The 23,559-nt window shown below is 41.3% G+C and overlaps 1 protein-coding gene across 1 annotated transcript in view; it reads left to right on the top strand.

The window, feature by feature from the left end:
• NMBR (neuromedin B receptor) overlaps positions 1-23,559 on the top strand; it is a 405,943-nt gene that overhangs the window by 328,479 nt on the left and 53,905 nt on the right. Inside the window, exon 2 of the mRNA XM_068279503.1 lies at positions 19,322-19,670. Coding sequence (XP_068135604.1) covers positions 19,344-19,670 — 327 coding nt within the window. The 5' untranslated portion in view covers positions 19,322-19,343. The remainder of the gene's footprint in view (positions 1-19,321; positions 19,671-23,559) is intronic.

The raw sequence follows: 23,559 nt of genomic DNA, 5'->3' as shown, positions 1-23,559 counted from the left end.
AGATTTACCCACATAATACATTCAGATTGGCTGCAGATTTACCCACATAAAACATTCAGATTGGCTGCAGATTTACCCACAAAATGCATTCAGATTGGCTGCAGATTTACCCACATAATACATTCAGATTGGCTGCAGATTTACCCACAAAATGCATTCAGATTGGCTGCAGATTTACCCACATAATACATTCAGATTGGCTGCAGATTTACTCACAAAATGCATTCAGATTAGCTGCAGATTTACCCACATAATACATTCAGATTGGCTGCAGATTTTCCACAAAATGCATTCAGATTGGCTGCAGATTTACCCACATAATACATTCAGATTAGCCACAGTTCTGCCCAAAAATGCACTCAGTTTGGCCTCAGTTGTGCCCACAAAATGCACTCAGATTGGCCTCAGTTCTGCCCACAAAATGCACTCAGATTGGCCTCAGTTCTGCCCACAAAATGCACTCAGATTGGCCTCAGTTCTGCCCACAAAATGCACTCAGATTGGCCTCAGTTCTGCCCAAAAAATGCACTCAGATTGGCCTCAGTTCTGCCCACAAAATGCACTCAGATTGGTCTCAGTTCTGCCCACAAAATGAACTCAGATTGGCACTGAATTTGAAAGTAGCCACGAGGTCACGTATGACAGCATGAACCAGTAAGCTGCAGAGGACAGGGCTTGAAGTGAGCTGGTGCAGTGTTTGATCATGTTACACTGCACCGGCTGAAGATGGAGAACGCGCTGACTACAGAAGAGGCGGCAGAGGACGGGGCTGAAGACTGAGGACTCGCGCTGGCTGCAGAAGACAGGCTCAGAGCATGCTGCTATTGTGTGGAATTTGACTCACCTCAGATCGGCAGCGGCAGGAGATCGGAGCCAGTCAGACCGGCGCATGGCAGCCGCGCGGTAAATTTGAATGGACGAAGTGACATCATCGGTCACGTCCTGCACTTAAAGTCCCCCGTGCGGTTGCCATGTGCTGATGTGGCTGGTTCCTATCTTCTGCCCCCGCTGCCTCCGATCTGAGGTGTGTTAGAGGTGGCAGAACGGGGGACAAAGAGAGGGGAGGCTGTAACTATTTAGAGTCTGCAGCCGCAGCATGGGGGAAAGTTTTTTTTTTTTTTTAAGTTGCGCTGCCACAGCATAGAGCAGGCGGCAGGGGGGGCGCAGCAGGAGGCCTGGCGGGCCGGATGCGGCCCGCGGGCCGCCAGTTTGACAGCACTGATATAAAGTATTATTCCCCTCTTAAAAATACCTGCAAACTTAATCAAGTGTATGTAATCATTCTCAGCTGCTCCAAGCTAACTGGCTTCTTCCTGTGATTAGTTGTAGTCTTTTTTTTCTGACCAATATAAAAACAGCTATTCCTGAAACATTTCAATGCTTTAAGGACACATCGGAGCACTATAAAAATAAAAAAAATCCACTTACCTGGGGCTTCCTCCAGCCCCTGCCAGCCGTCCTGTGCCCTCGCTTAAGCTCCGCTCACAGATCCCCACTGTGCTTGCGCCAGCGGCTCTCAGAGTCGCACTGACTTCATCCAGACTGTACTGCGCAGGTGCAGCAGTTCTGCTCCTACGCTGTACAGTCCGGATGATGTCAGCACAACCAGTGAGCCGCATGCTGGAGTGCAGAAGAAGCTGACCTGCCGAGGTCAGCATTTGCACCAGAGGGAACCGGAAGCCACTGGAGCTGCGGCGAAGGCACATGACGGATGCAGGGGGCTGGAGGAAGCCCCAGGTAAGTGGATTTTTTTAATTTTTATAGTGCTCGGACCTTCCCTTTAATAGTGCACAGTCGGTCCTAAACAATCACATAAGATCAGCATAGCAGATTCTTTTCATAGATACTATGGAGGAGATATTAAACTAGGATCTGGGGGGAGGTGGGAGGATAAAGTCTCAATACGTAGACAAGATGAAGTAAAAAGACAGTGGGAACCTAACATTATGGGGGGTGGAAAGGGGGGTGGGGACAGTGTAAAGATTAAGGAGGTTGGTAAAAATTCAAGTAGCCCATTTCATGTAAACAAAATTGGTAAATGTGGTGGTAAAAATATAAAGTGCATGGTAACCAATGCTCGGAGCCTTGCAAATAAAATAGATGAACTAGAGTTCATTCTGAATGACAAAGGCTATGACATTGTGGGAATAACTGAGACATGGATGGATGAAAGCCATGACTGGATAGCTAATTTAAAAGGATACAATGTGTTTAGGAGGGATAGAACAGGGAAAAAAGGTGGATAGGTTTGTCTCTTTGTTAAGAATTCTCTTACAGCTGTCCTCAACGATGAGATGGAGGAAGATTGCGAAGATGTGGAGTCCGTTTGGGTAAATATTCATGGTGGAAATAAAAGTTGCCAATTGCTTATTGGGGTATGCTACAGGCCACCTCTTATTAATGAAGCTGCAGAACTGCGATTACTACAGCAGATTGAAAAAGCTGCAAGTAAAAATGAGGTCATAATTATGGGAGACTTCAACTTTCCAGACATTGACTGGAGTATTGAGGCTACCCATTCTGGTAAAAGCAGCAGATTTCTGGCACCACTACAGGATAATTACTTGACTCAAATGGTAACTGAACCAACTAGGGGGAATGCGTTACTGGATCTGATCATTTGTAATAGACCAGATAATGTATCAAATGTGCAGGTTCAAGAACATTTGGGAAATAGTGATCACAACATGATAACGTTTGATCTGGTGACTGATAGGCCACGGGGCAGCGGGACCACTAAAACTATGAATTTTAGAAAAGCAAAGTTCAATCAAATTAGGCAGGCACTAAGTTTGGTGAACTGGGATAATGTACTACAAGGGGAGGACACTGAAGGGAAATGGCAAGCTTTTAAACGTATTCTCAATCAATATTGTAGTATGTATATCCCATATGGAAACAAAATGTCTAGGAATAAAAAAAGGCCTCTATGGATGAATAGAAAGGTTAGGGATAAAATAAGGAGGAAAAGGAATGCCTATAAGGTCCTAAAACAGGAGGGGACCGAGGCTGCACTAAGCAATTATAAGGAGTGCAACAAAAATTGTAAAAAAGAAATTAGGCTGGCAAAGATCGAAGCTGAAAATCAAATCGCTAGGGATATCAAATCTAACCCAAAAAAGTTTTACAAGTACATCAACTCTAAAAAAAGAAAGGTTGACTGTATAGGACTCCTAAAGGATGAGGGTGGGAACTCAATGGTGGATGACCAAGGTAAGGCAGAGTTATTAAATGCTTTCTTTGCTTCTGTCTTCACAAAGGAAACAGCACTGTTGCAAATTACAGAGGCAGAAGAGTCTCAATCTTCTAACTGTAATATTAAATACTTAACGCAGGAAGAAGTAAAGGCAAGACTAAATAAATTAAAAATAGACAAGGCACCTGGCCTGGATGGCATGCATCCTTGGGTCCTAAGGGAATTAAGTTCAGTTATAGCTAAGCCCCTTTATCTTATCTTTTGTGACTCTCTTGCAACTGGCAGAGTCCCAGTGGATTGGCGTACAGCCCACGTTTTCCCATTATTTAAGAAGGGCAAAAAATCTGATCCAGGAAATTATAGACCTGTAAGCTTAACATCAGTTGTATGCAAACTATTTGAGGGGTTACTAAGAGATACTATACATGACTTCATAGTAGAAAATAATCTTATTTCTCAGCATCAACATGGGTTTACTAAAGACAGGTCCTGTTTGACTAACATGCTCAGCTTTTATGAGGTAGTGAATGCTAATATGGATATTGGGAATGCTGTAGATGTGATATACTTGGACTTTGCAAAGGCCTTCCACACTGTTCCCCACAGAAGTCTGGTGCAAAAGTTGAGGATGCAAGGACTGGGGAAGAGTTTGTGTGCATGGATAGGGAACTGGCTAATGGACAGAAAACAAAGCGTTGTGGTCAATGGATCGTACTCAAAATGGGGGACTGTTAGCAGTGGGGTCCCACAGGGGTCTGTACTGGGTCCAGTGCTCTTCAATTTATTTATTAATGACCTAGTAGATTCAGTAGTGAGCAATGTTGCTATTTTTGCAGATGATACAAAATTGTGCAGAATCATCAACTCTCAGGAAGATAGTGTCATATTGCAACAGGATCTGGATAGGATGGCTATATGGGCACATACATGGCAGATGAAGTTCAATGTTGACAAATGTAAAGTCATGCATTTTGGTCGTACCAATGGTCTAGCACCATACAAAATAAATGGGATACAGTTGGGGACATCAAACTTGGAGAAGGACTTAAGAGTACTCATCGACAACAAGTAAAATAATCGTACTCAATGCCAAGCCGCTGCAGCTAAAGCGAACAAAATTTTGGGATGCATTAAAAGGGAAATAAAAACTTGAGATGCTAGCATAATATTGAACCTGTTTAACTCTCTAGTAAGGCCACATCTGGAATATGGAATTCAGTTCTGGGCACCACATTACAAAAAAAAAAATTGCAGTTTTAGAGCAGGTGCAGAGACGAGCTACAAAATTGATACGTGGGATGGAAGGTCTCGCTTACCAAGAAAGGTTAGATAAACTGGGTTTATTTAGTCTAGAGAAAAGACGCCTTAAAGGAGATCTAATTAACATGTATAAATACATCAGAGGGCAATATAATAGCTTGGCGGATGAGCTTTTTGTCCCTAGGCCTTCTCAAAGGACTAGAGGACATGATCTGCGCATGGAGGAAAAATGTTTTAGCCATTTATTTAGGAAAGGGTTCTTTACAGTAAGAGTGATTAAGATGTGGAATGCATTGCCACAGGAAGTCGTTATGGCAAACTCTATACCTGCATTTAAAGGGGGCTTAGATGCTTTCCTTGCGTTGAAAGACATCCATGGCTACAACTACTAGGTTATGCCTAATGATGTTGATCCAGGGATTTTATCTGATTGCCATCTGGAGTCAGGAAGGAATTTTTCCCTTTTGGGGCTAATTGGACCATGCCTTGTGGGGGTTTTTTCGCCTTCCTCTGGATCAACAGGGGCATGTGGGGGCAGAGGCGTAGCTAGGATTTTCAGCGCCCGGGGACAAAGACTATTAATGCGCCCCCCCAAAGTCAAGGTTGCGCGCCGCGCCACAAAGGGGCGTGGTCACATAATAAATGTGGGCGTGGTTATGGGTGGAGTCAAATGTATATGGAGGTTAGCAGGCTCACGCTCACCCACCCTCCCTCAGTATGTACCTTCCAGCATGTTCCAAGACAAATTCAGCAATCATGAGCCCCCCCCCCCATCAAGACAAATTCAGCAATCATGAGGCCCCCAACATAACCAACTCAGCAATCATGAGGCCCCCAACAAGACAAATTTAGCAATCATGAGGCCCCCAACAAGACAAATTCAGCGATCTTGAGGCCCCCAACAAATCATGAGGCCCCCAACAAGACAAATTCAGTAACCATGAGGCCCCCAAAAAGACAAATTCAGCAGTCATGAGTCACATAAATAGACAGCATTTCACATAAATAGGTAGAATGCCCCCTTAATATGGTAGACACCTCTCACCTGGCAGCAGTTCTCCAAAATACACTCAATCTGACGTGGTTCCCCAAAAATAGGTAGCCCCAGGTCTATAGTTGTCCCCAGAATAGGTGGCCAGCAGTATAGATGTCCCCAGAATAGGTGGCCAGCGGTATAGATGTCCCCAGAACAGGTAGCCAGGGGTAGAGATGTCCACAGAACAGTTAGCCAGGGGTATATGTGCCCAGTATATGTAGGCAGGGGTATGTGTGCCCAGTATATGTAGCCAGAGGTATATGTGCCCAGTATATGTAGCCAGTGGTATATATTCCCAGTATATGTAGCCAGGAGAATAATATGTGCCCAGTATATATAGTCAGGTGTATATGTGCCCAGTATATGTAGCCAGGGGTATATATGCCCAGTATATGTAGCCAGGGGTATATATGCCCAGTATATGTAGCCAGGGGGTATATATGCCCAGTCCACGTAGCCAGGGGGTATATATGCCCAGTATATGTAGCCAGGGGTATATATGCCCAATATATGTAGGCAGGGGGTATATATGCCCAGTATATATAGGCAGGGGTATATATGCCCAGTATATCTAGCCAGGGGTATATATGCCAAGTATATGTAGCCAGGGGGTATATATGCCCAGTATATGTAGCCAGGGGTATATATGCCCAGTATATGTAGCCAGGGGGTATATATGCCCAGTATATATAGGCAGGGGTATATATGCCCAGTATATGTAGCCAGGGGTATATATGCCAAGTATATGTAGCCAGGGGGTATATATGCCCAGTCCACGTAGCCAGGGGGTATATATGCCCAGTATATGTAGCCAGGGGTATATATGCCCAATATATGTAGGCAGGGGGTATATATGCCCAGTATATGTAGGCAGGGGTATATATGCCCAGTATATGTAGCCAGGGGTATATATGCCAAGTATATGTAGCCAGGGGGTATATATGCCCAGTATATGTAGCCAGGGGTATATATGCCCAATATATGTAGGCAGGGGGTATATATGCCCAGTATATATAGGCAGGGGTATATATGCCCAGTATATGTAGCCAGGGGTATATATGCCAAGTATATGTAGCCAGGGGGTATATATGCCCAGTATATGTAGCCAGGGGTATATATGCCCAGTATATGTAGCCAGGGGGTATATATGCTCAGTCCACGTAGCCAGGGGGTATATATGCCAAGTATATGTAGCCAGGGGGTATATATGCCCAGTATATGTAGCCAGGGGTATATATGCCCAGTATATGTAGGCAGGGGTATATGTTCCCAGAGTAGGTAGCCAGGGGTATATGTGCCCAGAGTAGGTAGCCAGGGGTATATGTGCCCAGAGTAGGTAGCCAGGGGTATATGTGCCCAGAGTAGGTAGCCAGGGGTATAGGTGCCCAGAGTAGGTAGCCAGGGGTATAGGTGCCCAGAGTAGGTAGCCAGGGGTATAGGTGCCCAGGGTAGGTAGCCAGGGGTATATGCACAGTATATGTAGTTAGGGGTATATGTGCCCAATATATGTAGGCAGGGGCATATGTGCCCAGAGTAGGTAGCCAGGGGTATATGTGCCCAGAGTAGGTAGCCAGGGGTATATGCCCAGTATATGTAGTTAGGGGTATATGTGCCCATTATATGTAGGCAGGGGTATATGTGCCCAGAGTAGGTAGCCAGGGTTATATGTGGCCAGAGTAGGTAGCCAGGGGTATATGCCCAGTATATGTAGTTAGGGGTATATGTGCCCAATATATGTAGGCAGGGGTATATGTGCCCAGAGTAGGTAGCCAGGGGTATATGTGCCCAGAGTAGGTCGCCAGGGGTATATGTGCCCAGAGTAGGTAGCCAGTAGCCAGGGGTATATGTGCCCAGAGTAGGTAGCCAGAGGTATAGGTGCCCAGAGTAGGTAGCCAGGTGTCCCCCTCCCCAGCAGGAGGGGAGCAGCGCAGAGAAGAGCTGCTCTCTCTCTCCCTCGCTGTCCCCTCCAATGTCTGTCCGGTGTCTGGCAGCGGCGGGCGGAACTTACCTCCGTCTCGTCGCAGCGCCGGATGGATCTGCCGCTACTCTGGTCTGGTCCAGACCAGAGCAGCGGCTGCGCACCCGAACTTCCGGCCGGTGTTCCGACGCGGCGCTGGAGCGTGACGGAGGTGAGTTCCGCCCGCCGCTGCCAGCCACCGGACAGACATTGGAGGGGACAGCGAGGGAGAGAGAGAGCACCTAAGGTGAGGGAAGGAGGGGGGAGATGGCCCCCCTTCCCCACCGTCCGCACAGCTCTCTCTCTTCTCTGCGCTGCTCCCCTCAGCCCCGCAACAAGAAAAAAACCCGAAGCTCAGCTGGGCGCCCTTGGGGACCCGGCGCCCCGGGGCACTTGTCCTACCCCGACCCCCCCTAGCTCCGCGCCTGTGTGGGGGATGGGCTGGAGTTGTACTTTGTACTGGTTGAACTCGATGGACGTATGTCTTTTTTCAACCAAAATAACTATGTAACTATGTAACTATCATAACTGGTTCAGATATGATCACAATGCTGTATGTTAAGTATGATCTTTTCTGTCAGTGTGAATGATCTTATTGAAAATAAGATTGTTTGCTTAAAATTGCACCTTCAGTGGTTACCTTTAGACAGTGCCTCTCTGCTAACTCTCGGAGTGCACTCAGAGTTGGAGTTTCTGTGTGACAGCATCTCTGAGTCATCATCAGGGAAACACTTAGTGCCCAATTCCTCTCCACTGCTACTGCTGTTTTACAGAAAGATCCTTGCCCTGTTCTGCTGTATTTACCCTCTTTGCCATTTTTATGTTTATGATAGGTAGGTTTTTTTCTTTCTTTTTCTCCCTTTAAACAGGCACCAAATAGGATGCCTGCTTAAAGTGGAGGTTTACCTATGGACTTTTGATAGTGAACACTGAGTATTTGAGAGACTTGTTGTGAGACGGGCAGGCACAGTTTGTATAATCTAACCAAATAAGATGAGAAAAATAAATGTATAAACATAATATATGCATAGGCAGAACACATGAGAAAGAAAAGCTTAGTGTGAGTTTAAATGGCTCAGTGAAGGTTGGAAATCAGACTAAATGGGTAAAGACTGGGACACAAATGACTGGCTTATGACTGGCCAATTTTATTACCTCCATGTAGTATGAGGGCCAGTAGATTTTGAATACTATGAACAGATTGTGCAACGAAGCTCTCATACTACATGGAAGTGGTAAAACTGGGCAGCATGGTGGCGTAGTGATTAGCGCTCTCGCCTTGCAGCGCTGGGTCCCCTGTTCGAATCTCAGCCAGGTTAACATCTGCAAGGAGTTTGTATGTTGTCCTCAAGTCTGTGTGGCTTTCCTCTGAGCACTCCGGTTTCCTCCTACATCCCAAAAACATACAAATAAGTTATTAGCTTCCCATTAAATTGGCCCTAGACTATGATACATGCACTACACAATACATACATAGACATATGACTATGGCAGGGACTAGATTGTGAGCCCCTCTGAAGGACAGTTTGTGACAAGACAATATACTCTGTACAGCGCTGCATAATTTGTTGACACTATATATAAAATAAATACGATTGGCCAATAAAAGTTGGATGTGTGTACCAGGCTTTAGTTTAGCATTACCTGGCTAGGCTGTGTAAGATATGGTGTCAGTGGGCTAGATATGGGGTATAAAAACAGGAATTTGAAATAAAAATTGTAAAGTAAACAACCCCTTTTTTTCCTCCACTGTGAAACAGTGTCTGTAGCAGCTCCTGTCACAAGAGAACGCAGAATGACAGAGTTTCTAAATTTCACTGAATGATTATTGCAATCGGCTGTAGCAGGGATTATTCAGTTTAGAGGTGCTTTTATTAGATTTTCAAACACGCTTGCATTTACCAATCAAAGCTTAAGTGGGTCCCTCTGGGAGCACATGATTTCAGGCACTGCATACACTGGAAGCAGCAGTTATATTCCTGTTGCTAAGGCTTAAGGTGGCCACACACGATACAATAAAATGATCCGATTTTACAGCAATTCGATGAAAACGATTGGCTCTCCCGAAAAAATCTAAAGCTTTTTTTTCATTCGGCTGAAAAATCCGATCGGATTTCCTGTTTTCTTCGATTTTTATCCATCTGGAATGCCAGATATTTTTATTCAATCTTTCTAAAGATTGTATGGTGTGCATTAGATTGTCAGTTTATTAATATACACACCCTAGTAATTTTCTCAGAGTTTCCAATCATTTTTATCATAATTGGGGAAACATTGAACATAGGTGTGTGGTACATTGCTCAGATTTTTAAAATGTTACAATCAGTCAGAAAAATTTATTGCAATTCTTAAATTGAACAGATATTTAAAAAATGTATGGTGTGTGGCCACCTTTAGGCTTAAGTCTCAGATGACATAAATATGCTGTAGTGAAACTGGGAAGGGGTTAAAGAAAACCATTCCAGGAAGACACAGGGAGAAAGAAAACAGAAATAGAAAGTACTAGAATGAGGTAAAAAAAAGATGACAAAAAAATTAAAACAAACAAACAAAAAACAACAGCAACAAAAAAGTAGACAAAAATATGACTGTACTGGGGTCTTTACTTTGCTGTATGTCCATTTTCCAACTTCCATTACAAAGCAGAGTAAATGCTACATATGACTGTTCTGATAGATGCCAGAAAGAAGATCTTATACTCTTAATGCTCAGGTGCGAGTCAAATATTGTCTGGAAAGCCATGAAAGCTTTTGCTGCTCCGGAAAAGCTTTTTGAGGCAGATTCATAATGGCCAATCAGTATTTATAAATAGCACTTTGTCACTCAATTGGAAGCAACCTAAAGCACCCTGTTACTGGGGATCACTCTAGTTACATGGTTTGGTTGAAAAAAAGACATCCTTCCATCAAGTTCAACCAGAAAAAAACACTGTCATGAACCTAGCACTTATCCCAGTTGATCCAAGGAAAGGCGAACAAAAAAACCCTTTACAGGCTAGGGCCAATTAGCCGTAAAGGGAAAAATGATTTCCCGACTCCAGATGGAAGTCAAACAAATCCCTGGATCAACTCTTCCAGGAATTGCCTAGTAAGTAATGCTGGGGAACTCCTTCAATGCAAGGAAAGCATGTAAGCCTACTTTACATGCAGGTATGGAGTTTGCCATAATAACTTCCTGAAGTAAGATATTCTAGATTTTAACCACACTTACTGTAAAGGACCGCTTTCTAAATAGATGGCAAAACCTTTTTTCTTCCATACATATATCAGATCATGTCTCCTTGTTCATTGTACAAGCCGTTGAACAAAAACTAATCTGCCATGCTCTTATATTGTCTCTGATGTGTTTATACATGTTATTAGGTCACTTATTAATCATCTTTTTTTCCAAGCGAAATACGCCCAATTTGTCCACCCTTTCTTGGTAAGTGAGACGTTCTACCCCTCTGCTTAATTGACTTTCTCTTCTTAGTACCTGTTCTGGAAGGCCAATATCCTTTCTATAGAGTGGTGTCCAAAACTGCATCACGCACTGCAGATGTGGCCTCACAAATGATTTATACAGAGGGAGTAGTATACTTGCATCTTTAATTTTTATTTCCTGCTTTACGCATCCCAGAGTTTTATTTGCTACTGATGCTTGGCATTGTATAACAAATATACAGTTATTTGTTATCAACCAGTATTCTCAAGACCTTCCCCAAGTCTGATGTACCCAGCTCTATGCCCAGCTGTATTTAGAAAGCTGTATGCGCAGCTGTATTTTATATGGTTCCCTACCATTGGTACATCCAAGGTGCATGACTTTATATTTATCAATGTTAAATTTCATCTGCCATGTTGTCAAGATCCTGTTATTGTAATATGTAATGATCCAACTGGCTAATTCTCAACAGAAACTCTTAGCCTCAGAATGCTTATAACAGCCCAATTCAAGGAATTGCGGCTCGCATTTTATTGGACATAAATGACTGGCCAAAACTCACTCAAAACGAGCGCTCTGTTTATTCCCTCCTGGCGACCCACTCCCTGGACTGAAATCAATACCTGAATTCCTGGGTACAAGATTTACAATGCCAGTTTACTGAGGCACAAAGATCCAGAATGTGTATATTTGCACATAAATCCTCCATCAGAGGATCAGAATGCAGTAAATAAACTACAAGATATTGTCCTATTGGTATTATACACCACAGAAACTGAACCAAATTTTTCCTAGCAGGGACCCTAGCTGCTGGATGTAGAACCACCCTGGGTTCCCTCCTGCACCCCCTATGGGAATACCCACTGCTTGTTTCTTTTTGGTGAATTGTACAAAAACTAATCTCAGAAATGAACAATAAAGAAATATCATTTACCCCACAGTTCTTACTTGAAAATCTTAACAACTGGAATATGAAATCTTACAAGGGCTTGGTAGTTCATCACATTTTAAATGCTGCCATAACAGTTATAGTGCAAAACTGGGGGACACCTTGGATGCCTAATATGAAAGAAATTGTGTGTGAACTACACGTACAGGAAATGGAAAACATGATTTTATCGATGCAGGGTCACTCTGAAAAATTCTCAAAAATATGGAGATTTTGGATCCTATACAGAAAATCAGATGATTTTAAGACAATATTAGAATAATAGTACCAATATACTGGGACACATATTGTATACTCTTGGTGTTGATTCATTCAATGCACAATACTGTTTGCTGACTTGTAATTAGTGTGATATCTCTGGATAAAATAATTCCTTCTGTTCAATGTTTGCATTTTGTAACTGTATACTTTTTCAGTGAAAAGTATTTGATAAAAAAAAATTCACCTCATAGATGCTATTACTTTTTAATATGTTTGTGCTAATGTAACTTTACTGGTATAAAATTAAAAGGGTAAAACCACTACTCATACACATACCAAAATGCACTTTAGAGCAACCTACACAGGCTACTTAAATGAGGTGCAATTTTACACCTATGGTCATTCTGCTGTATCTAGTTTGCACACAGCTATTCAGTTCTTTTTCCACATTCCCAGCTACAAAGGATTACAATGTAAAAGTATATGCAAATCCACCTCCAATATTCACTATCCTTAATGTTCTTGGGTTCAAGAAAACATATTGCATTGATTTATTGGAGACAAAGGATAGCAACATAGGCAAGGGTATAGCACTGCAGTTTATCTAGACAGCTAGTGTAGCTAACTCAAGGATGTATTGGTGTGTGTATGAGAGTTGTATGATGTGTGACATATGTTTGTAAAGTACCCATATGTGTTGCACCAATTTTAATTTTATACCAATAAGATTCCATGAGCACTGATATATTTACAGCTAATAAATTAAAGTCCCACTGGCACACAGATCTTGCCAGGATGATGTTAATTGTCGGTAACCCTATTAGGAAGGAACTAAATATAGGCGATATAAGTAAAAGCAAACCTTCCTAAAAAGAAACAGATGGTACGATTAGCTAGCTAGACTGTGTACAGTCAAGAAATGATAGCATAAAATAATCTCTCTTGTGATCCTTAGCCAGCTAAGGCTAAAACACCATAACAGCCAAATGCTGATTCTTCATGTATAAAAAAAACAACAAAAAATACTGGAATGATTTATTGGTGTCTGTGCATATTGCATTTACTATAATCACTGTGTTCGTACTTTGTGTCTATGTTTATTTTTTTTTTAATACTGATTAATAGGTATATATTCCTAGTCTCTGGTGTACTCACAGTCCTTGTACTTTAGCACTGTCACTACACATAGAGGATTCCTGTATTTATATTGGCATAAGTACTCCCTTCAAACCAGTATTCCTTAGAGAGAATCCAAAACAGCTGTTATCAGCTGCAACAAGCCTTTCAAATTAAAGTGGCATCTAGCTAATAATTTTACTCTTATCTATTAATTCTAACGTAAGATATAGTAAAATGTGCAGCAGACACAGTTCAGCTTTAGTTATAATAACAGCAATGTTTGTGAAGCTAGTTTATAAGACATAAATAAATATCATAGAACTAGACTTGATTTAATGCTCTTTAAAATGACATTATCGAAGGAAAATAATTAAATGTTATAAGGTCACAAGGTTTTATTTTTATGGTAACTATCCAATAATTATCTAAACATGGGATACACTATTAAAGATAATCACTAAGAAGCAAATGACACTACAAATAGCATAAATCACAGTCAACAGTGCCACAATGGCCTATTTGCAATTTACTTTTTTCTCCTGAGTTTTCTCCTAGGAGATACTTTTTCTTCTTCTCTTACAATGAACTTTTCACCAAAAGGATGAATACTCGAAACATGATAGTCTGTTTTGTCAGGGTTTGTGAGTCTCATATATGTACAGTGGGTTGCAAAAGTATTCGGCCCCCTTGAAGTTTTCCACATTTTGTCACATTACTGCCACAAACATGCATCAATTTTATTGGAATTCCACGTGAAAGACCAATACAAAGTGGTGTACACGTGAGAAGTGGATCGAAAATCATACATGATTCCAAACATTTTTTACAAATCAATAACTGCAAAGTGGGGTGTGCGTAATTATTCTGCCCCCTGAGTCAATACTTTGTAGAACCACCTTTTGCTGCAATTACAGCTGCCAGTCTTTTAGGGTATGTCTCTACCAGCGTTGCACATCTAGAGACTGAAATCCTTGCCCATTCTTCTTTGCAAAACAGCTCCAGCTCAGTCAGATTAGATGGACAGTGTTTGTGAACAGCAGTTTTCAGATCTTGCCACAGATTCTCGATTGGATTTAGATCTGGACTTTGACTGGGCCATTCTAACACATAGATATGTTTTGTTTTAAACCATTCCATTGTTGTCCTGGCTTTATGTTTAGGGTCATTGTCCTGCTGGAAGGTGAACCTCCACCCCAGTCTCAAGTCTTTTGCAGTCTTCAAGAGGTTTTCTTCCAAATTTGCCCTGTATTTGGCTCCATCCATCTTCCCATCAACTCTGACCAGCTTCCCTGTCCCTGCTGAAGAGATGCACCCCCCGAACATGATGCTGCCACCACCATATTTGACAGTGGGGATGGTGTGTTCAGAGTGATGTGCAGTGTTAGTTTTCTGCCACACATAGCGTTTTGCATTTTGGCCAAAAAATTCCATTTTGGTCTCATCTGACCAGAGCACCTTCTTCCACATGGTTGCTGTGTCCCCCACATGGCATGTGGCAAACTGCAAACGGGACTTCTTATGCCTTCTGTTAACAATGCCTTTCTTCTTGCCACTATCCCATAAAGGCCAACTTTGTACAGGTCATGACTTATAGTTGTCCTATGGACAGAGTCTCCCACCTGAACGGTAGATCTCTGCAGCTCATCCAGAGTCAGCGCTCTCCTTGTTCGGCCTGTGAGTTTAGGTGGATGGCCCTGTCTTGGTAGGTTTACAGTTGTGCCATACTCCTTCCATTTCTTAATGATCGCTTAACCAGTGCTCCTTCGGATGTTCAAGGCTTTGGAAATCTTTTTGTAGCCTAAGCCTGCTTTAAATTTCTCAATAACTTGATCCCTGACCTGTCTTGTGTGTTCTTTGGACTTCACGGTGTTGTTGCACCCAATATTCTCTTAGACAACCTCTGAGGCCCTCACAGAGCAGCTGTATTTGTACTGACATTAGATTACACACAGGTGCACTCTATTTAGTCATTAGCACTCATTAGGCAATGTCTATAGGCAACTGACTGCACTCAGATCAAAGGGGGCCGAATAATTATGCACACACCACTTTGCAGTTATTTATTTGTAAAAAATGTTTGGAATCATGTATGATTTCGTTCCACTTCTCACGTGTACACCACTTTGTGTTGGTCTTTCATGTGGAATTCCAATAAAATTGATTCATGTTTGTGGCAGTAATATGACAAAATGTGGAAAACAGGACCATCTCTCTGACCATCAATACTGGTGCACCCCAGGGCTGTGTGCTTTCCCTACTGCTCTACTCACTGTACACCAATGACTGCATCTCCACAGATCCATCTGTTAAGGTTCTGAAGTTTGCAGATGACACAACAGTAGTTGGTCTCATACAAAACGGGGATGAATCTGCATACAGGCATGTGGTGGGGCAGCTTTCCTCCTGGTGCAGCAGCAACAACTTGGAACTAAACGCTCTCAAAACCATGGAGATGATAATAGACTTTAGGAGATCTCCCCCCCAGCACCTCCCCTTAACCATAAATGGATTCACAATAACCCAGGTAGAGTCATTCAAGTTTCTTGGGTCCACGATCTCACACAACCTAAAATGGGATAACAATACGGCCACTATTGTCAAGAAAGCGCAACAGAGAATGTACCATCTACGTCAGCTGAAAAAAATTGGCCTACCTCAAAATTTAATGGTGCAGTTCTACACTGCAATTATTGAATCCACCATAACATCATCTATGACTGTATGGTTCAGCTCCTGCTCAGCATTAGAAAAGGGGAGGCTGCAGCGCATCATTCGAACAGCGGAAAGGATAATTGGCTGTAGCTTATCTTCCCTGCAGGATCTTTACGCTAGCAGGTGCAGAAAAAGAGCAACCAAAATTGCCTCTGACCCCTCTCACCCAGCTCACTCCATCTTCCAGCGCATGCCTTCAGGAGTAAGATTCCGGTCAATCGCTACCAAAACCTCCAGACACAGGAGCAGCTTTTTTCCTCAAGCGGTAGCCATACTTAATGCTGAACCACGTTAGAGCTGCTAGCACTTGATAGTAATCAGCACAGAACTGTAAATGAACAATTCTCACATTGCTTACTGCCACTATACTTATAATGTCCTTAACTTGTAATATTCACACTGTCTGTCCTTGTATTGTTTTTGTTTGTGTTTGGTTAAGCAACTGCCAAGACGAATTCCTTGTAGGTGCAAACTTACTTGGCGAAAAATAAAATTAATTCTGATTCTGAAAACTTAAAGGGGGCCGAATACTTTTGCAACCCACTGTATGTATAATATGCCTTGTCGATGGACATTGGCCTCATAGATTATTTGAAGTAACTGTTATGTCTGTATTTTTATATTTGTGTTTTTGACAAAAAATGTTTTTGCCAAAATAAAACTTTTAAACTAAAAAAAAAAATACCTTTCAGCACCTTGTAATTAAAAACGTATTAAAAATTAGGTAAAAAAGACAAGACAAATAACATTTATATCATATATCATACAGGTTAAAGCAATGGGAAAAGTCTCAGCCTCTGCAAATTTGTCAGTGCATACACTTGGGGATTTTGCTCTCTAGTCTGAAAGTTTGGTAGTATGAACTAAAATGACACTGCATCCATACACAAAATCAGATTATGTTATGTTAAAGTGGGATAAAACTTTGACATAACATTCAATAAGAATGTGTTTCCCTACTTTTTATTGCCCCTACAGTTACCATATTTGCTTTTGTGCACAAGTAATGTCTGTTTACAAATAACAAGTTCCCAAAGTACAAGTTTATCTGCTCTGAAAACTGCCATTGCATTTTCTTGCATAACTGCTGTATTTATATATTACAATCTATCTAGTGATCACTTCTCAGCTCTCTGCTTCTACAGCAGAAAAATCTCATTTTCAGCACAGCTAGGAATGTAGCAGACAAAGGAATAGCAAAATATAATGTTACCACCTCTCCTGATGCAGCCAGAAGCTGCCCACTGAAGCAAGGAGCTTTCTACTGAAGAATAAAGTGCTGTTTTTAACTGTTTGAATTCTGTTCTGCTACAATTTTTTTTGTTTTTTTTTAGCTGTAAATAATCTGTTAGAACAAAGAATAAATGCTGAGTGTCATGGCACTTTAATTCTACATTTCTACTAATGTTAATATTACAATGCAAAATGGTAGAAAACATGTTTATACAGTGGTGTGAAAAACTATTTGCCCCCTTCCTGATTTCTTATTCTGTTGCATGTTTGTCACACTTAAATGTTTCTGCTCATCAAAAACCATTAACCATTAGTTAAAGATAACATAATTGAACACAAAATGCAGTTTTAAATGATGGTTTTTATTATTTAGTGAGAAAAAAAACTCAAAACCTACATGGCCCTGTGTGAAAAAGAAATTGCCCCCTGAACCTAATAACTGGTTGGGCCACCCTTAGTAGCAATAACTGCAATCAAGCGTTTGCGATAACTTGCAACGAGTCTTTTACAGCGCTCTGGAGGAATTTTGGCCCACTCATCTTTGCAGAATTGTTGTAATTCAGCTTTATTTGAGGGTTTTCTAGCATGAACTGCCTTTTTAAGGTCATGCCACAACATCTCAATAGGATTCAGGTCAGGGCTTTGAAAAGGCCACTCCAAAGTCTTCATTTTGTTTTTCTTCAGCCATTCAGAGGTGGATTTGCTGGTGTCTTTTGGGTCATTGTCCTGCTGCAGCACCCAAGATTGCTTCAGCTTGAGTTGACGAACAGATGGCCGGACATTCTCCTTCAGGATTTTTTGGTAGACAGTAGAATTCATGGTTCCATCTATCACAGCAAGCCATTCAGGTCCTGAAGCAGCAAAACAACCCCAGACCATCACACTGCCACCACCATATTTTACTGTTGGTATGATGTTCTTTTGCTGAAATGCTGTGTTACTTCTACGACAGATTTAACAGGACACGCACCTTCCAAAAAGTTCAACTTTTGTCTCGGCGGTCCACAAGGTATTTTCCCACAAGTCTTGGCAATCATTGAGATGTTTTTTTAGCAAAATTGAGACGAGCCTTAATGTTCTTTTTGCTTAAAAGTGGTTTGCGCCTTGGATAGCTGCCATGCAGGCCGTTTTTGCCCAGTCTCTTTCTTATGGTGGAGTTGTGAACACTGACCTTAATTGAGGCAAGTGAGGCCTGCAGTTCTTTAGATGTTGTCCTGGGGTCTTTTGTGGCCTCTCGGATGAGTTTTCTCTGCGCTCTTGGGGTAATTTTGGTCGGCCAGCCACTCCTGGGAAGGTTCATCACTGTTCCATGTTTTTGCCATTTGTGGATAATGGCTCTCACTGTGGTTCGCTGGAGTCCCAAATCTTTAGAAATGGCTTTATAACCTTTACCAGACTGATAGATCTCAATTACAGTACTTTTGTTCTCATTTGTTCCTGAATTTCTTTGGATCTTGGCATGATGTCTAGCTTTTGAGGTGCTTTTGGTCTACTTCTCTGTGTCAGATAGCTCCTATTTAAGTGATCTCTTGATTGAAACAGGTATGGCAGTAATCAGGCTTGGGGGTGACTACAGAAATTGAACTCAGGTGTGATAAACCACAGTTAAGTTATTTTTTAACAAGGGGGGCAATCACTTTTTCACACAGGGCCATGTAGGTTTTGAGTTTTTTTTCTCACTAAATAATAAAAATCATCATTTAAAACTGCATTTTGTGTTTAATTATGTTATCTTTGACTAATAGTTAACGGTTTTTGATGAGCAGAAACATTTAAGTGTGACAAACATGCAAAAGAATAAGAAATCAGGAAGGGGGCAAATAGTTTTTCACACCACTGTAAATATAAAAACTATCATTTTTTTGCCTTTAATTCTTAATCCCATTCCACGGATATTATCTTTACTATGCTTTTGTATAACCTCTCAACAGCCAAAAACATTTTCATTGAACAAGTTTGTGTAATTACTTGGAAACAAATCTGTAACTTTATTATAAACAGAAGGGGATATTCAGTCGCTATAAAATCTAAAATGATAGAAAACACATCCAATAAATACAAAGGATACGTTTACATTTTTTTTTCTGCAGTAATAAATCTATTTAGTGCAATCAAAAGTGTCATACTCCACATGCTTTTATTCTGTTTAAAATGTTGGGATGTCAATAAACTGGAAATTATTTCTTAACGTCATTGAGGTCATTTTTGATAAATGTTTATTTTTTGTTGTTTCAGATATAAAGCTATCGTAAATCCAATGGATATCCAAACATCAAGTGCAGTTTTGTGGACGTGTCTGAAAGCTTCAGCCATCTGGATCATTTCAATGCTCTTGGCAGTCCCTGAAGCCGTGTTTTCTGAAGTGGCACACATCAACGGATCAGACAATGTCAGCTTCACAGCTTGTATTCCATATCCACAAAATGATGAAATGCATCCCAAGATCCACTCAGTGCTAATTTTCTTGGTCTACTATCTTGTTCCACTCACTATTATCTCTATCTACTACTATCATATTGCAAGGACTTTAATAAAGAGTGCTCACAACATCCCTGGAGAATACAGTGAGCATTCTAAGAGGCAGGTGAGTATTACAATATTGTTATAGCAGGTATTTGATTATTTAGGATAGTACTGCAATGATTTCATACTCCAAAATAACACAACAGCTGTTTACATCACAAGCAATTAATATTATATACTGGGCTGCATACTGGGCAATTAAAATTCATAAAAACATTTAATTGGATGCCATTACTGTTGCAACCACAGCTGTTGCTATAACTAGATACAAATTATGTGTTTAAAATGATTTTTATTATTTCCTAAAAATGAGAATCTTACTGGATGGGTTACTGCCCTTTATCTCTTTAGAGCTTTATTTCCCAAATATGTTCTGAATTGTTTTGAGTTTATTTGCAAAAAAACACTGCTGGTGAGACTTATGCGCACGTTTGGGGAAAACTTCTGCAGGACATTTTAGTTAAGGTGCCTAAAAGGCCAATCTTAGGCTTAGTTAGTATTAGCGTTAGTCATTGGAGTTATTGTATGGATTAAGATCAATGTTAGGGTCACTTTAAGATTTGTATCATCAGTGTCCTGAGTTAGCCAATAAATGGTTATCATTGTATATTAATGTAGCACTGACATTTCCCACAGAACATTACAGATTTATAGGTCCCTAACTATCACTTAGAGGAGCACACAGTCTAATATCTTCGGGAGTCATAGTTTAATATAACAAACAAACAAAAAAAGGAGCACTCTATGGTGCATTAAACATTTAATAAAACTGTCTATAAAAGAATCACACTTTTTTGTTGTAAAAAAAAAAAAAAAAGCATATAACACTAATGTTAGATCACCAGGACCTCCTCAGATGCTTGTGGCCAGCAGAGTGGATTTCCGTATCAGCTAATTGGGAGGGCAGCAGTGGAAGTAGGCAGGATACGGAGATTTATTGTGCCAATAGCATCATTACGTGTTTGGGCTTAACTCCTACTTCATCAGTTTCATCAGAGCCTTAGTCTAATGTCCATAACTTAGTATAAGGTGAATTTTGGGGGGAAACAAATTGATGTATGTTTTTGAATTGTGGAAGGACACCACAATTGAAGCAGGTAATTTGAATGCTGGTGGTTGGCTGGTAATATGGGCACCACATGGATACCAATATTAATTGTGGCTATACCCGCATGTACATTTAAAAGGGGCGCTGCAAGAATTTGAGCACTGAAGATAGCCACAAGTTAAATATTGGTAAATTATCAATATTCTGCTATAAGTCACTGGGTAAATACCATAGTAAAATATTGGTAATCTTTACTAATATTTTACTATGGCCTAACCTTCCTCTCACACAAGCCCTCTATTTTGATGTCTAACCCCAACTGACCCCCCTCTATATGCCTAACGCTAACCAACCACCCAGCAAGCATAACCCTAACTACCCCTCCTCTCAACTGACCTCCCACCGCAATATCTGCTGATACTAATGCCTAAAGAGGAGCTGTCAGCCATACTATCTAAAAAAAACCAAAACACATATCTAAGTATATAAATACTTTCTCTACTTACATAACATATGTATCGCACTGTTCACATTTTGATTTTAGTGATTTTCTTTTTATAGTAATAAAAGAGAAAATCCATTTTAGGATTCTCCATTTTAACTGTGCCTATCCTGAAGCCGATCCTGATGTCATTTCCTTCCTTACTCTCCTCTGCCTGATTGTGTATACATAGCTCAGCCTCCTCCCAGGCATCAGGCACTCCCACCCAGCTCTGCAATAGAAAGTGCATTGTCTCAGCATGAGAAATATTGGCCAATCAGAGAGGAACAGAGGTGTGGGAGGGGAAAACAGGAGGGAAAGAGGCTTCAGCCAATCACGCTGCATTAGTTAAGGCTGAGGGGAAATAAAGAAGCAAAAAAAAAACCAATAACCCACCAACCCCTGCAACTTCCTTTGTGCGGCAATGTACCAAATAAGAGTCCGGTAAACTGGGGAATGATCATTTATCAACAAGAAAAGTAATAGTGATTTTTAACTTTTGGTTTGCCTGGTTAGCATCCTTATTACTTATTTACCAGATAAAAATAAGTAATTGATTTTTTATTTTATGCCCGATAGTTACACTTAACACTAACCTAACACCTCCTGCTGCAATTGGTGCTGATATAACCATTTTCTCTCTTACGCTAATTACCGGGGGCTGGCAGCCTAATCCTGATATTTATCGGGCACCACTGGCACTTAAATTACCACCTGGGTGCTATGCTAGCCACAATTAACTTTCTGGTCTATGCGGCGCTCATTTTAACATAGCAGTGGTGGACCTCAAATAAAGTGCTTTGATAGCGGAAAATAATTTGGGTGCCTGAGTCACTTGTTATAAATTGAATTTGGCAGCAGCAAATAGCAGCAGAAGGCAGTGCATGGTAAAAACATAAAAAATCTGTACAGATAGTGTCCTGTCCAAGATTTTAGGCCGGGACCTAAAGGCTGCAACTTCAGAGTAATAGTCACTACACCATTATACCGCTCAATAAATGGTATAGGTAGGCATACTTTATGCAAGATCTTTTGTCAGTTAGATATTTGATTTAATATAGTATTGAGTCAAATAAAAGTCAGTTAAAACCCAATTGATTTTGACCATCCATAGACCATCCATAGAAAATAAAATGGTAGGGCAATATTAAGTGCTGTCAGTGATCGACGGTCATGCATCTCTGACTGGCATCAAGTAGTAAAAGTGTTTTGATCTATTCCTGATTAGTGATGTCGCGAACCTCCGATTTTCGGTTCGCGAACCCTGTTCCTCCGCGGAAACCCGAAAAAGTTTGCGAACTGCAATAGACTTCAATGGGGAGGCGAACTTCAAAATTTAGAAAAATTTCTACTGGCTGGAAAAATGATAGAAAACATATTTCAAGAGATCTAATACCTGGAGGATCACCCTCCTACCCGAGGGAGGAGGGTCTCATCTGCCAGGGAATTATAGTATTTCAAAAGCCAGCTTACAAATACCGTGGCTGGGAATTGAACCCAGGTCTCAGTATATGGTAGGTAACTAACATATCCATTATACCACCAACACTACTAGCTGAAACTAGCCTAGCATGTACCATTTATGCTCAATCCAAGAGAAAAATTAGACAAGACAACTAACATTTATATCACGCTTTTCTCCTGGCAGACTCAAAGCGCCAGAGCTGCAGCCACTAGGGCTCACTCTATAGGCAGTAGCAGGAAGACTTGCCTAAGATCTCCTACTTAATAGGTGCTGGCTTACTGAACAGACAGAGCCAAGATTTGAACTCTGGTCTCCTGTGTCAGAGGCAGAGCCCTTAACCATTACACCATCCAGCCACTGCTTAAGGATTTGTAGCCAGGCATGGCCTTGCCTTTTGTGTTCAACAGTTATCAAGAGAAAAATTAGACAAGACAAATAACATTTATATCGTGCTTTTCTCCTGGCTGACTCAAAGCGCCAGAGCTGCAGCCACTAGGGCACGCTCTATAGGCAGTAGCAGGAAGACTTGCCTAAGGTCTCCTACTGAATAGGTGCTGGCTTACTGAACAGACAGAGCTGAGATTTAAACTCTGGTCTCCTGTGTCAGAGGCAGAGCCCTTAACCATTTACCATCCAGCCACTGCTTAAGGATTTGTAGCCAGGCATGACCTTGCCTTTTGTGTTCAACAGTTGTCAAGAGAAAAATTAGACAAGACAAATAACATTTATATCGTGCTTTTCTCCTGGCAGACTCAAAGCGCCAGAGCTGCAGCCACTAGGGCACGCTCTGTAGGCAGTAGCAGGAAGACTTGCCTAAGGCAGAGCCCTTAACCATTACACCATCCAGCCACTGCTTAAGTATTTGTAGCCAGGCATGGCCTTGCCTTTTGTGTTCAACAGTTGTCCAAAGAGAACCCCAGATAGCCAGGTAGATTCATCTCTCTCTCTCTCTCTCT

The sequence above is a fragment of the Hyperolius riggenbachi genome, chromosome 4 (genome assembly GCF_040937935.1).
Source record: "Hyperolius riggenbachi isolate aHypRig1 chromosome 4, aHypRig1.pri, whole genome shotgun sequence".
In the NCBI taxonomy this organism is placed as follows: Eukaryota; Metazoa; Chordata; class Amphibia; order Anura; family Hyperoliidae; genus Hyperolius; species Hyperolius riggenbachi.
This window is presented reverse-complemented; position numbering and strand designations above follow the sequence as displayed.